This window comes from Pieris brassicae, chromosome 14, assembly GCF_905147105.1.
Source record: "Pieris brassicae chromosome 14, ilPieBrab1.1, whole genome shotgun sequence".
Taxonomy (NCBI): domain Eukaryota; kingdom Metazoa; phylum Arthropoda; class Insecta; order Lepidoptera; family Pieridae; genus Pieris; species Pieris brassicae.
Window position 1 is genome coordinate 4,887,208 of NC_059678.1, and position 12,574 is coordinate 4,899,781.

Genomic DNA, 12,574 nt, shown 5'->3' on the forward strand with positions numbered 1-12,574 from the left:
CGGACGGTAGTTATGAGGTTTGTGCTTAATTGCTCTAACCATTTTCGTGGCTGTTCTGGTCAAACAGTCACAATGAGTATCGCGATCCAATGTCAACATATCTGTCTCAATATATATTGAATCAACTGGTTGGACTTCAATTCAATTGAAAGTGTAGTCAGAAGATCGTTCGGAGCAGATGTGTTTCGTAATCTATATATATGAAAATTAATACCTATTTCCCTTGGTCACGGCATAACGCGTGAACGGCTGGACCGATTTCGCTAAATAATTGTTGCGTTTGTTATTGTCAGGAGAAGGTTGTTATGAAAGAAAAAATTAAGAAAATTGCGCGGAAAATTATAAATTATACTATTTTGATGTAACCTTATGGCGTTTGACATAACATTGACAGAATACGTGTTGCAAATATTGTCAAAGAGGATGTAAGAAAAATTAGTCTGAGTTATTATATTGATACAATACATATAAAATAATTACAGTCGCTACTTGTTTGTGGCATTAATCTTGAAAATCCATGTTTTTCACATAGCCACTTATATGTCGGATAGAAAAACAAACAAAGAATGTTGTATATCATAAAGCATTTTTAGCTATTTATACCAATTCGAAATTATTATTCATAGTTAAAACAGGACAACGTCTGTCTAGTCCGCTAATGGACGATAAAAGTGAGGCATGTATTACATATATACTACAGGCCAACTTTAAAAACAATAACTTTATTAATTGTAAACTGTTTACTGTGAGTGCTCATCGAAATCAAGGTGCAAATACAGAGTCAATAAAAATTGACAGATGTTGATGGATCACAAAAAAATGTGTGCGTGTACTAGTGTACACAATAAACTTCTTAATGACCTTATTTTTTCGAAAAATTATCTACTATATGTAACTTTACAGAAATTGGTTAAATAAAGTTTAACATAAGGCTTTTATTATCATAGACATGAATACAAATAATAAAATTCATTTCATTTTACCTTATTACTACTAAGATTATTACAGAATTTCATTAATTGTCGTTATTATATATTTTTGTTATTAATGGCTTCGAATCTCTTCGAATCAACCGTGGTCGGGACATGAAAAAGATGGCGCGCAATGGAAAAATGTGACGGTAAATTAGTAAACTTTCACTTCATAAATATATTTTCAGCGTCTAACAGCACAACATCGTTCACGCTGAACTTATATCCCTCCAGGGAACTTCTGGATGTAGCATTTACAGACCTCTCAGCGTATTTAAATTGGACAAGGATGGGAATTATCTATGAAGACTATGGATTTGGTATGTTAATAGCGATAATTTATATTATATATATATACTAGCTTCCCCCGCGAACTTCGTTTCTCCATAATGTGGTTTTAGTTAGCCTTAATACCGTGACACGAAAGAATAATTTCACTGTATTATCGTCACTATAATTTGAATTTGATTTACACTTCGGTCTAAGTAACACGTGGTTGGCTATGCTAACACCAAAAATCAAAAAAGTTTATACTTTAGCCTCAATAACACGTGGTAATCATGATATTGAATTGTGGCTTATATGACACGTTTGTCGGTTTACCATAGCAGTGCCATCTATTGATTACTTACTCAATACAGTCGAAAAGTATCGACATCTGTTAGAATCTTTTGGAGTTAACAGATAATTGTGACTGTCAATTAATTATAGACAAATAATTTGCAATAAAATAAAATTGCGACTATAATTAAAGATCTAAGCTATCCTTGAGTTGGACCATACTGCTCACGGTGTGCCAATTTAATTTAAAATCGGTTAAGTAGTTTAGGAGTCCATCGCGGACAAACATCGTAACAGGAGATTTATATATATTTGTAAAAATTGTCATCCCTGAGGTCGTAGAACCCTGGCTGTTCACCAATGGACTTTCTATTCGCTCGAACATTGTGAGGAAATCGGCTTTAGACATAACAAGTCGACATGTATCGAGTTGATAACCTACTTGCCTATTAGATTGACAAATCATGACACAGATACAGAAATCTGAGGTCCACCATTATAATATAATGCAGGTGAACTGAACGTGCTGCGAATGGCGAGCGATGGTAGGGACATGTACGCGGTGCGGTGTACGTCACACGAGTACAGGCGTGCGCTTGCGCAGCTCAAGGCGCAGGGTATCTCCCGGATCATTGTCGATACAGATCCAAAGCATTTGCGGCAGTTGGCTAGAGCTGTAAGTCTTTATTATTAATTAATCATTTGGTTCCCTTTGATGTAGTCCTTGAACGTGGGAGCCAATGTACAGTAAATACCATCCGTATCACCTCGACGTCCGTCCCACAATTGAGCGTTTTTCGAGGCAGTTTCTGCCGCGTATCACCACTATGTGGAACCAGCTGCCCACTGAAGTATTTCCGAACCAATTCTCCTTAGGATCCTTAAGAGAGCGTACCAGTTCTTAAAAGACCGACCGACTTGTGACCCTTTTCGTAAAGTGTCCATGGACGACAGTATCACTTGACATCAGTTGAGCCTCCAGCCCGTTTGCCTCCTGGTTGGAGAAATGGCAATTGTTACTACTAAGATTATTACAGAATTTCTTTAATTGTTACTATTATTGTTATCGTATATATTTTTGTTATAAGTAGATGGAAGTAAAATGTGACGATAATTTTTTCTTCAAAAGGTTCTTCAACTTCAACTTCAAAAGGTTTGATCTGTGACAGACCTTTAAGGTTGGCATTTCCTCGCGTTGCTATACTTATTCGTTAAGGAAAGCATCAGCTCTGAGGTCACCGGTACTATCTACCTGGCTCCCTTAATCTTTAATAAGCTGTTCACTTGAACACGGCCCAAGAGTCTCTACTCCAAAGGGAACAAGTTCGAAGCTGGAGGAAAGACTGATATTTGAGCCCTTTTTTTCCGCCTGCTCTGTGGTTGCCTGTTACGGGTGAGACGGGGCTGAGATGTGTCACAAGTAACATCACGTAAAGCCTGTCCCCTCCAAGGGATCAACGGCATCCCGTCCGGCCGCTAGCCATGGAGTTAGTCAGAGTGAGAAAATTAAAAAAAAAAAACTTCTTTACAGATTCTCCAATTACAAATGAACAACGAAAATTATCACTATATTTTTACATCTTTTGTAAGTATATAATATATCTTTATATGTATAATTATACTGTACGTGTATGTCACTGTACTCCTCTTAAACGATTGGGCCGATTTGAATGGTTTCAGGTTGATTGCTCCAGCCTTTTGACTGAATTTAAATTCAGGATATCTGTGCATCCCATCTGTGCCTTAGAAGAAGGTGTTGTGACGTCCACAATATCGAGATTGAACTTTTTAATAACACACTTTGAAATCAATTTTCCTTTAGTTTTTTTGGCATTTTTGTTCCCTTCGTTATGATTAAGTGCTTGTCAGAATGAAACTGTATCCAGGTATCAGGATGTCCAGCGTTAGCAAGCGTCTAGAAATAAATAAATATAAGGAATCCCAAAGGAAGTGTTTGGGCAACAATAAAATTTACTCGTACCATTTCCTCATAATCCAAGCATTCATTGTCATATACTATCAGTACTAGGCACTTTTGAGCGTTAACTTTTTTCCAAAATTATTCTCTTCCTACATTCCTGAGGAGAGGTAGAGGGCAGTAGTCATTGGCGGATCGAGAATTTATGGGCTCTGCGCCATTACTGAGAAATTACTGAAAATTACTGAGAAGAACACGCGAAAACTACACCGACCGAAAATGATCGACTCCGTTCAAAAGACGCGAGACGATGTTCAATTGCACATGGGTTGATTGATCCCATGTATACCAAGCGTATCATTGACTTTTTAAAATTTCTGAGATGCATCCACGGGGCCATCGGCTGCACAAAAAGCCCTTTAGTAGATCCTCTGATCGTAGTGGAGATGCATGATCTCTGCCTATCACTTGCTGGTCTTACCTCTCTCGCTTCTCCTTCCACGTCACCATGATTGTTATATGAACGCCATTAAACTCTGATATTTCTATTGTCAGACGATGGTTTTTGTCACATTAGTACGATATCGAAGCAGGATGTAGCCGTTGTTAGATATGGCTAAACTTACGTTAAAACTTCCAAATCACTAGAACTGGAGGACGACCAAAATGAACACATTTTACTAATGAATATAAAGTTGGATGCTCGTAATCCCGATCCATAAGCCATAACCCTATAAATTTCTCTGATCCGGGATTGATTTGGCCAATCTAAGCAACTGTAAAAAGCGACAGATACGTTATTGGCATGTGCAAAACATTATTTTTTATACAGAGGGCAATCTTCATTCTCTGATCGGTCCTCTGAAGGATTGGTTGAAAAGTTAGATTGGTAACTGAATCTATGGATATTGGCATACTTTTCTGTAGAAATGGATTGAATTGTCGATCTAAGATGGCTAAAATTGGATTGAGATTGAATATTAATTTAGGCCGTAAATATAAAGGCTTACCTATCCGTTTTAATTACTTTATTGACTGATTCCTGTACACCTTTTCTATTTGTTTCTCTGCTCACATGGTTACCTGGAAGAGATCGCTCGAAAGCTTCACCGTTGCCGTCCTATTTATTAGATTTTTTCAATTGAACTAAATTTACAGGATATGGAACTGTTTGATCTGGAAGATTTCTACTACAATCGCGTGAACATGAGTGGATGGCGTCTCGTGAACCGTGACTCTGATAAAGTGAAGGACGCGTTGCAAGTGATGGAGAAGTTCCATCCGATTGGAGCATCTATACTCTCTGGTGGATATATTAAGGTTTGCATATAACAAAATCAGATTAGGGTAAAAAACCGCTTTCACCAGGGTGAGATCCAGTGAGCTTCCGTCCTGCCCTTCAGCTGCTTGACCCTGCGGCTGCTCAAGCCGAGGTCCGAGTCTTGCCTTGGACTACCCGGTGAAAATTCCCATTCCGCCAGAATTACGATAAAACAGCCAGAGCTGAACGGCCCTTAGCCACAGAAGGATTCCATTAAAAGAAGGACGAAAATCTCGATCTTTTTACCAGTGTATGGGTGTATTCTAGACTGATCCAGCGCTTCTATACGACGCAGTGCAAGTGCTGGCATTGGCGCTGGCGTCGACAAAGGATGAACAAAAGACGAACGTTTCCTGTGATACGGAGGTGCCTTTGGCGCATGGCACGACGCTGTTACAGAATATACATAAGGTATTTGTGTGTGTGTGTGTGTGTGTAAGTAGTTAGGCGCTGAATCAACTTGATTCATATTTATTAAAGTTCAAACAATGTTAGGGGGCCGTTCAAGTATTACGTAATTAGATTTACAGAGATTTATCCCCCCCCCCCCCCCCTTTTCAGCCAAAGTAGCAAAAGTAACCAAAGCTCTGAAAAATAATAGTACATAAGCGTATACATTTTTTGACGTGACAACGTCTTATAATTCGATGGAGCCGGCTGCACGCTGAAACCTGACTCATACAGCGTTACCTCGCTCTGAGGCCTTCCATTCAAGGCTTGAAGTGCGAGCGAGAGCGCGGATCGAGCGACAAAGAGGCACAATCGATTGTATTTATGCGTACAAATAAATTAAACTTGATCAAATCAATTGTGATTTCCATTTACCTACTTCTCTATATCCATTCAAAATCTCTATCAAACAAATAATATTGAAATTTTCTTTTGAAAAAGCAACCCATCATCAGTATTTTCTTATGACGTTGTCAAGTTCAACTATCGTCAGTAAACCGAATTTACAGACAAGCGATTTTCTTTCGTTTTCCAGCATAGACTATGTGTGAGTAATATGTGTAAAATAGTAAATAATTACTGATGACGTAATCGCCAAATGAGAAGACCAAAGACCCCCCCCCCTATCTACATGTTACAAAAAATTACCAGCAAAGCAGCGAAGGTATGAGGCACTTAAAGCCTTTTAATTAATTGATCCACTACCAAATCGAGCTCTGGATGAGTAGTGATAGTACTGACATATTCGCATAGACTTTGAGGACCTGAACTTCTAGGTTGGTGAGGGGATTTGGAAAATCCTACTGATTTTCTTCTAAATAAGGGACAACGATGAGAAAGTAAGATAAGTCTGAATGAAAAAGGCTTTAACGAAATTAAATAATCTTAATAATTAACTTTGAGCTAGTAAAGTGGGCCTTATGGCTGTCATGCGATCTCTTCCTCAACCCTAATTTAAGAAAACAGTAAGAGTAAAAGATCCCAGAACAGTTTTTGATACTTTGACTTAAAGTCCTATAAGCCTTAGATGGGGCAGAGGGCGTCCACATTGAGACTGGCTTTCTGGCTCTCCTTGCCTCAGCTGCTACGACGCCAGACTTGCTTGGGACGGCCACGCTTTCAGGGGGGTTCCAATCAAGCGCCTGCTTGGGATATGATTGGAATCTCTTCGGAGTTTATGATCTGTCCATTATCACTTACGTCGTTTGATCTGCTGGCTGGTCGGGGCTACTCACCAGCGCTCCAAAAGTTGCTCGTTAGAGATCCTGTCGAGCCAGTGGATACCCAGAATACGGCGAAGACAGCGACGAAGACTTGGAGTCATGTCAAGATGTCTTCAGTTACTTATTATATTTAATTATTATTATGATTAGAAAAGAAAAATACTAAGAGCGACAATATATTTTATCAATAAAATCTGTTCTTGGGAAAAATCCGTCTGGGGAAAAGTCTGCTTTAAAAGAAAATTGTTAAGTTTTGACACAAATATATATGTAAATACGAAGTTCACCAGGTCTTCAACTTAATAAAAACTTTGTAGGTCCAAGCACACGGCCTCACAGGTCCCATAGAATTCACAAATGGCGTCCGTACCACCTTCAACCTTCAGCTAATGAGGCTGGTGGGAGGAGAAGATGGAGGAACGGTCATGTCTGGCACCTGGAGTCCCGACGAAGGGCTGGAAGTCACAGACCCGGCCGCGTACAGACGGGATCCACCGCCGAATGTTACGCTTACAGTGGTCACCGTTGAGGTAAGGAAATCCTAATGGAGGAGTAGCTATAAGACGAGACAACACGTCGTGTCGCAGAACAGTGCTGTTCTGTAGCTGCCTATGTTTCAGATCAGAGCCTCCTGCCCCTTTTAGTTCTGACGTGAATAAAGAAATGTTCTGCAGTTTCATACTTGTCTAAACCTGATGATAATACAAAAATAAAGACTGACTTAGGGAAGGCATCAAGAGGAAATAAGTTTCTTTCTATTGAATATAATCAATGGAATCTTATATTCTTCTCTGGAGGAAGGATGGTGAACAGTTCCTCGAACTTGGAGGATCCTTGAACAGTTTTCCCACTGACTGGTCTCAAGGCCTCAGTGTCTAAGGTTTTTTTGTCCTACGAGACTCGGACCTCGGCTCAGGCTGCCGGCTTGGGTCGCCTGCCGAATACCGAGTGTATTCGAGTGTACTCGAATTATACTTGCTCATACGGTGAAGGAAGACATCATGAGGAAACATTTAGAATTTTCTTTAGAACTTCCTTTTAAAAGATGAAAGTCCAGTGGCTGCTTACATTCTACTAGGCTTGTCTTATGTTACTCTATTCCTGACTCCGGCTTAAGACAGTAAACCTTCACCGTACCAGCTACTTGGAGACATACATATGTCTAGTACGATACACATTCGAATACACGACCAGAGGGTTCGGAGACATTACAGGCTTCATTTCAGGAGAAGCCATACGTGATGGTGAAAGAAGGCTGGAACCTTCAAGGCAACGCCAGGTTCGAGGGCTTTTGTATCGACCTACTCGCCCGGGTAGCAGCAAGAGCCGGCTTCGATTACCGGTTAAGACTTGTCCCGGATAACATGTATGGGGCATGGGACCCGGAGACGGGGCAGTGGAATGGCATCGTAAGAGAACTAATTGATAGAGTGAGTAAAATACTTGTAAAATATCATTTGACTAAATTATGTTTGTGTATTCCAACTTTTAAAAGGCCGGCAACGCACTTGCGAGCCCTCCGGCATTAAGCATCCATGGGTGACATCACTTATCAGTTGAGCCTACTTCCCGTTTTGTTTTATAAGTACCAACTTATGAGTTGTTACTTATTAACAAAGGCCGGCAACTTACTCGCGAGCCATCTGGCATTAACAGCGGCAGTATCACTCAATATTAAATGAGGCCCCTGCTCTGTAAGTACCAATTTATAAAAGGCCGGTAACGCACACGCGAGTTCTCTGGTATTGAGTATCCATGGGCGGTATCACTTAACATTAATTGAGGCCCCTGCTCTATAAGTACCAATTCATAAAAGGCCGGCAACGCACACGTGAGTTCTCTGGTATTGAGTATCCATGGGCGGTATCACTTAACATTAATTGAGGCCCCTGCTCTATAAGTACCAATTTATAAAAGGCCGGTAACGCACACGCGAGTTCTCTGGTATTGAGTATCCATGGGCGGTATCACTTAACATTAATTGAGGCCCCTGCTCTATAAGTACCAATTCATAAAAGGCCGGCAACGCACACGTGAGTTCTCTGGTATTGAGTATCCATGGGCGGTATCACTTAACATTAATTGAGGCCCCTGCTCTATAAGTACCAATTCATAAAAGGCCGGCAACGCACACGTGAGTTCTCTGGTATTGAGTATCCATGGGCGGTATCATGTAACATTAAATAAGGCCCCTGCTCTATAAGTACCAATTTATAAAAGGCCGGCAACGCACACGCGAGTTTTCTGATATTGAGTATCCATGGGCGGTATCACTTTACATCAGGTGAATTTATTGTATATATGGTGTATTTCAGAAAGCAGACATCGCCGTGGCTTCCATGACGATATCCTACGCCAGGGAAGTTGTCATTGACTTCACGAAACCGTTCATGAACTTGGGAATAGGAATATTATTCAAGGTTAGAAGATATCTTCAGCAATGACCCTTGTATTTTAGACAATTTACATAAAACCGTAAAATAATCCATCCATTGCTTTACAATATAAAAATTGATTATAATAAAATTATGTAATAAATGTTGGCTTTATCGCTTTCAAGCGATCTCTTCTAGGCAACCCCTGTGAGAAGGGAAAAAAATGTATTTAAGTAGATAAGGTAGGCAAGACGTGCACATATTACACATTGTTGAGCCAAAACTAAACAGGAAAAAAAAGTTGTTGACACAAAACTAAACAGGAAAAAAAGTTGTTGACACAAAACTAAACAGGAAAAAAAAAGTTGTTGACACAAAACTAAACAGGAAAAAAAAATTGTTGAGACAAAACTAAACAGGAAAAAAAAGTTGTTGACACAAAACTAAACTGGAACAAAACAAAGTTGTAGAGACAAAACTAAACTGGAACAAAAAAAAGTTGTTGACACAAAACTAAACTGGAACAAAACAAAAGTTGTAGAGACAAAACTAAACTGGAACAAAAAAAAGTTGTTGAGACAAAACTAAACTGGAACAAAAAAAAGTTGTTGAGACAAAACTAAACTGGAACAAAACAAAAGTTGTTGAGACAAAACTAAACAGGAAAAAAAAAGTTGAGTCAAAATTAAACAGGAAAAAAACTGGTTAAGACAAAACTAAAAGGGATTAAAAAAAAAGTACATATATAGAGATATATAACCTTCCTCACAATCACACTATCTTTGGTGAACTATAAAAACCGGTAAATTATGCTATAAAGCCGATACATTGTATAAAAATACGTTTGGTAGACAATTGGTTATACGTACGTTATAATTGATGGCATACTTATAATAGTAGAATCAGTAACACACACTGTTTAGGTCTAATCTCCTTACAATGGTTTCATGTGTTAAATGCGCACATGCAAAGTCCAGTATGGCCTTTAGCCTCTAGCCCAAGTAATTGCGATCTTAAATAGAGATTTGTTTTTTATTTTCTTCGTAAGTAAAGCCCTTTCTTTCAAGCCGTAAGCTGAACGGCGCTGTTCAGCAAAGAGGCTGGTATTGAATTGCTGACTAAGCTGGTTGTCTGTGACATATATACTGGTTAAAAATTACGCAATAAAAGAGTATGTGTAAATAAAATGTACGCTATAACCTGAGCCAATATGATAATGTCGAAAAATATATAATATTGAATACATGAGATACAGAATATTGCTGTGAGCTCACTTATAAAGATGTCAGAAGTTGGAGACAGCATTCAGTAGGCTATGTCTTTAACGGGGATTGTCTCATTGTCCTGTTACGCTCACTGTCCAGTTACGATCATTGTCCCGTTACGCTCATTGTACGTTTACGCCATATCTCTTGCACTCGATTGGTATATGCATTTGATGATTCAGTAAAAATGATTCAATTTTATTCATAAAATTTTTATTAAATTTAAAAGTGAAATTTTAAGTTTATTCCAGGTACCGTCATCGCAGCCAACCCGACTTTTTAGCTTTTTAAATCCACTTGCTATTGAGATATGGTTGTACGTCTTGGCGGCCTATATATTAGTATCGTTCACGTTGTTTGTGATGGCCCGATTCTCGCCTTACGAATGGTAAGTTGTATATTTTTAATAAAGGAAACATTTATTTCACAGAATAAATAAATGTACACTGTCATTAATTCTAATAGCTATCTGTCAACTTCAAAGAGTATACGGATATAGTCTGTGCAGTGACCGTTGTCTCAATTGAGGATTTGCTGTCCATTTTTATGTCGACAAGTATTGCTTGACAGTTATTTAAATGAAATAAAAGTATTTATTATAAATTTACTGTAAAGTTTAGAGGTTGGCTTACAGCAGGCGGTTATTCATTATATTAGTAATCTGTGAGCCTTAAAGAGTATAGTATATATATATAGTCTGTGTTAAAGACTAAAGTAGAATTTGTTCAAGTGTATTTATCATTTTCTTAATACTACAGCTTACAAATGATGTACGACACAAATTAAAACTGAATAAAAAATTCAATTCAAAACTAGGGACACGAATTTAATATAGTTATTATTTTAATTTTACGACAGAATTGAAACTGTTGCCAAAGTAACGCTTGCCGCGTTATACGGGGGACGGAACTCGCGTTATACCAAAAACCGGTATAGGTGGATTACTGTACAGAAATGCGTGTTATTTATTGATTTTGCAAGAAATAAAAGGCTTTTTGAAGTAAAACTTCTTTATCGGCGTTGTAAAATATTTACCGTCACATTTTTCGGTTACGCGTCACATTATTCCGTTACGCGTCATCTCTTTCGTGTCCCGACCACGGCCATTAATAACTAAAATATATAATAACGCTAACAATGATAGTAATAATTCTTACAATTAATGAAATTCTGTAATAATCTTAGTAGTAATAAGATAAAATGAAATAATTGTATTATTTGTATTCATGTCTATGATAATAAAAGCCTTTTGGTAAACTTTATCTTATTTAACTTTATTTAACCGATTTCTGTAAAGATGCATATAGTAGATCATTTTTCGAAAAATAAGATCATAAAGAAGTTTCGCTTCTTTCGTGTGTACACTTATACACGCACACATTTTTTTATTTATTCAGGTCGAGTAGTACACACGTATGTGGACACGAAACCAAAATGCTGACAAATCAGTTCAGTGTCTGCAACTCCATTTGGTTCATCACAGGAACATTTCTTAGGCAGGGTTCGGGGCTGAATCCAAAAGTAAGTGTCCCTTTGTAGTATTTTTTCCAAAATAATACATCAGGTTTTGACGTGATAACGTCTTATAAATTGCTGTATGCCGACGCACGAAAAAGCATTCATTGTCACGTTCCGCCTGAGCCGAACGTAACATGACTCAATTGTCACATTCCGCCTGAGCCTAGCGTAACATGACTCAATTGTCACATTCCGCCTGAGCCTAGCGTAACATGACTCAATTGCCACATTCTGCCTGAGCCGAACGTAACTTGACCCAATTGTCACATTCTGCCAGAGCCGAGCGTAACATGACTCAATTGTCACATTCCGTCTGAGACGATCGTATCATGTCTCAATTGTCACATTCCGCCTGAAGACGAGCGTAACATGATTCAATTGTCAAGTTCCGCCCGAGACGAGCGTAACATGACTCAATTGTCACATTCCGCCTGAGCCGAACGTAACTTGACTCAATTGTCACATTCTGCCAGAGCCGAGCGTAACATGACTCAATTGTCACATTCCGTCTGAGACGATCGTATCATGTCTCAATTGTCACATTCCGCCTGAAGACGAGCGTAACATGATTCAATTGTCAAGTTCCGCCCGAGACGAGCGTAACATGACTCAATTGTCACATTCCGCCTGAGACGAGCGTGCAAGCGAGAGCGCGCAACAAGCGATAGAGAGGCACGTTCGGCCTAAACGTTAGGCTTCTAATATGTATAATTATACAAAAGTATTAATATTTTAAGTCAACAGGAAGTAGGAGAACAAAAATGAATCTGGAATTGTATAGCAATAACATCTGTATCAAGGTTTATAATTTACGAAAAACATTTAAAGATAGATACTAGTTTTTGAAATCGACTTAATACTACTACTACTTTTGGAAAAAATATTCTATTAATGATGGCGTATAATAATTAATGTGAATTTGATAACGTAATAATGTAGTACCAATACTGATCCATAGATGGCACTACTTTG

General features: G+C 38.5%; 1 protein-coding gene across 2 annotated transcripts in view; it reads left to right on the forward strand.

Annotated features, from left to right (window-relative positions):
* LOC123718171 (glutamate receptor ionotropic, kainate 2) overlaps window positions 1-12,574 on the forward strand; it is a 34,758-nt gene that overhangs the window by 11,227 nt on the left and 10,957 nt on the right. For both annotated transcript variants that reach the window (XR_006754932.1, XM_045674594.1), the window contains exons 5-14: window positions 1,160-1,291; window positions 2,045-2,208; window positions 3,064-3,117; window positions 4,609-4,770; window positions 5,039-5,182; window positions 6,762-6,974; window positions 7,671-7,874; window positions 8,760-8,864; window positions 10,336-10,472; window positions 11,482-11,605. Coding sequence is in view for 1 of the 2 variants with exons in the window: in XM_045674594.1 (XP_045530550.1) it covers window positions 1,160-1,291; window positions 2,045-2,208; window positions 3,064-3,117; window positions 4,609-4,770; window positions 5,039-5,182; window positions 6,762-6,974; window positions 7,671-7,874; window positions 8,760-8,864; window positions 10,336-10,472; window positions 11,482-11,605 (1,439 nt within the window). In the remaining variant the exon portion in view is untranslated. The remainder of the gene's footprint in view (window positions 1-1,159; window positions 1,292-2,044; window positions 2,209-3,063; window positions 3,118-4,608; window positions 4,771-5,038; window positions 5,183-6,761; window positions 6,975-7,670; window positions 7,875-8,759; window positions 8,865-10,335; window positions 10,473-11,481; window positions 11,606-12,574) is intronic.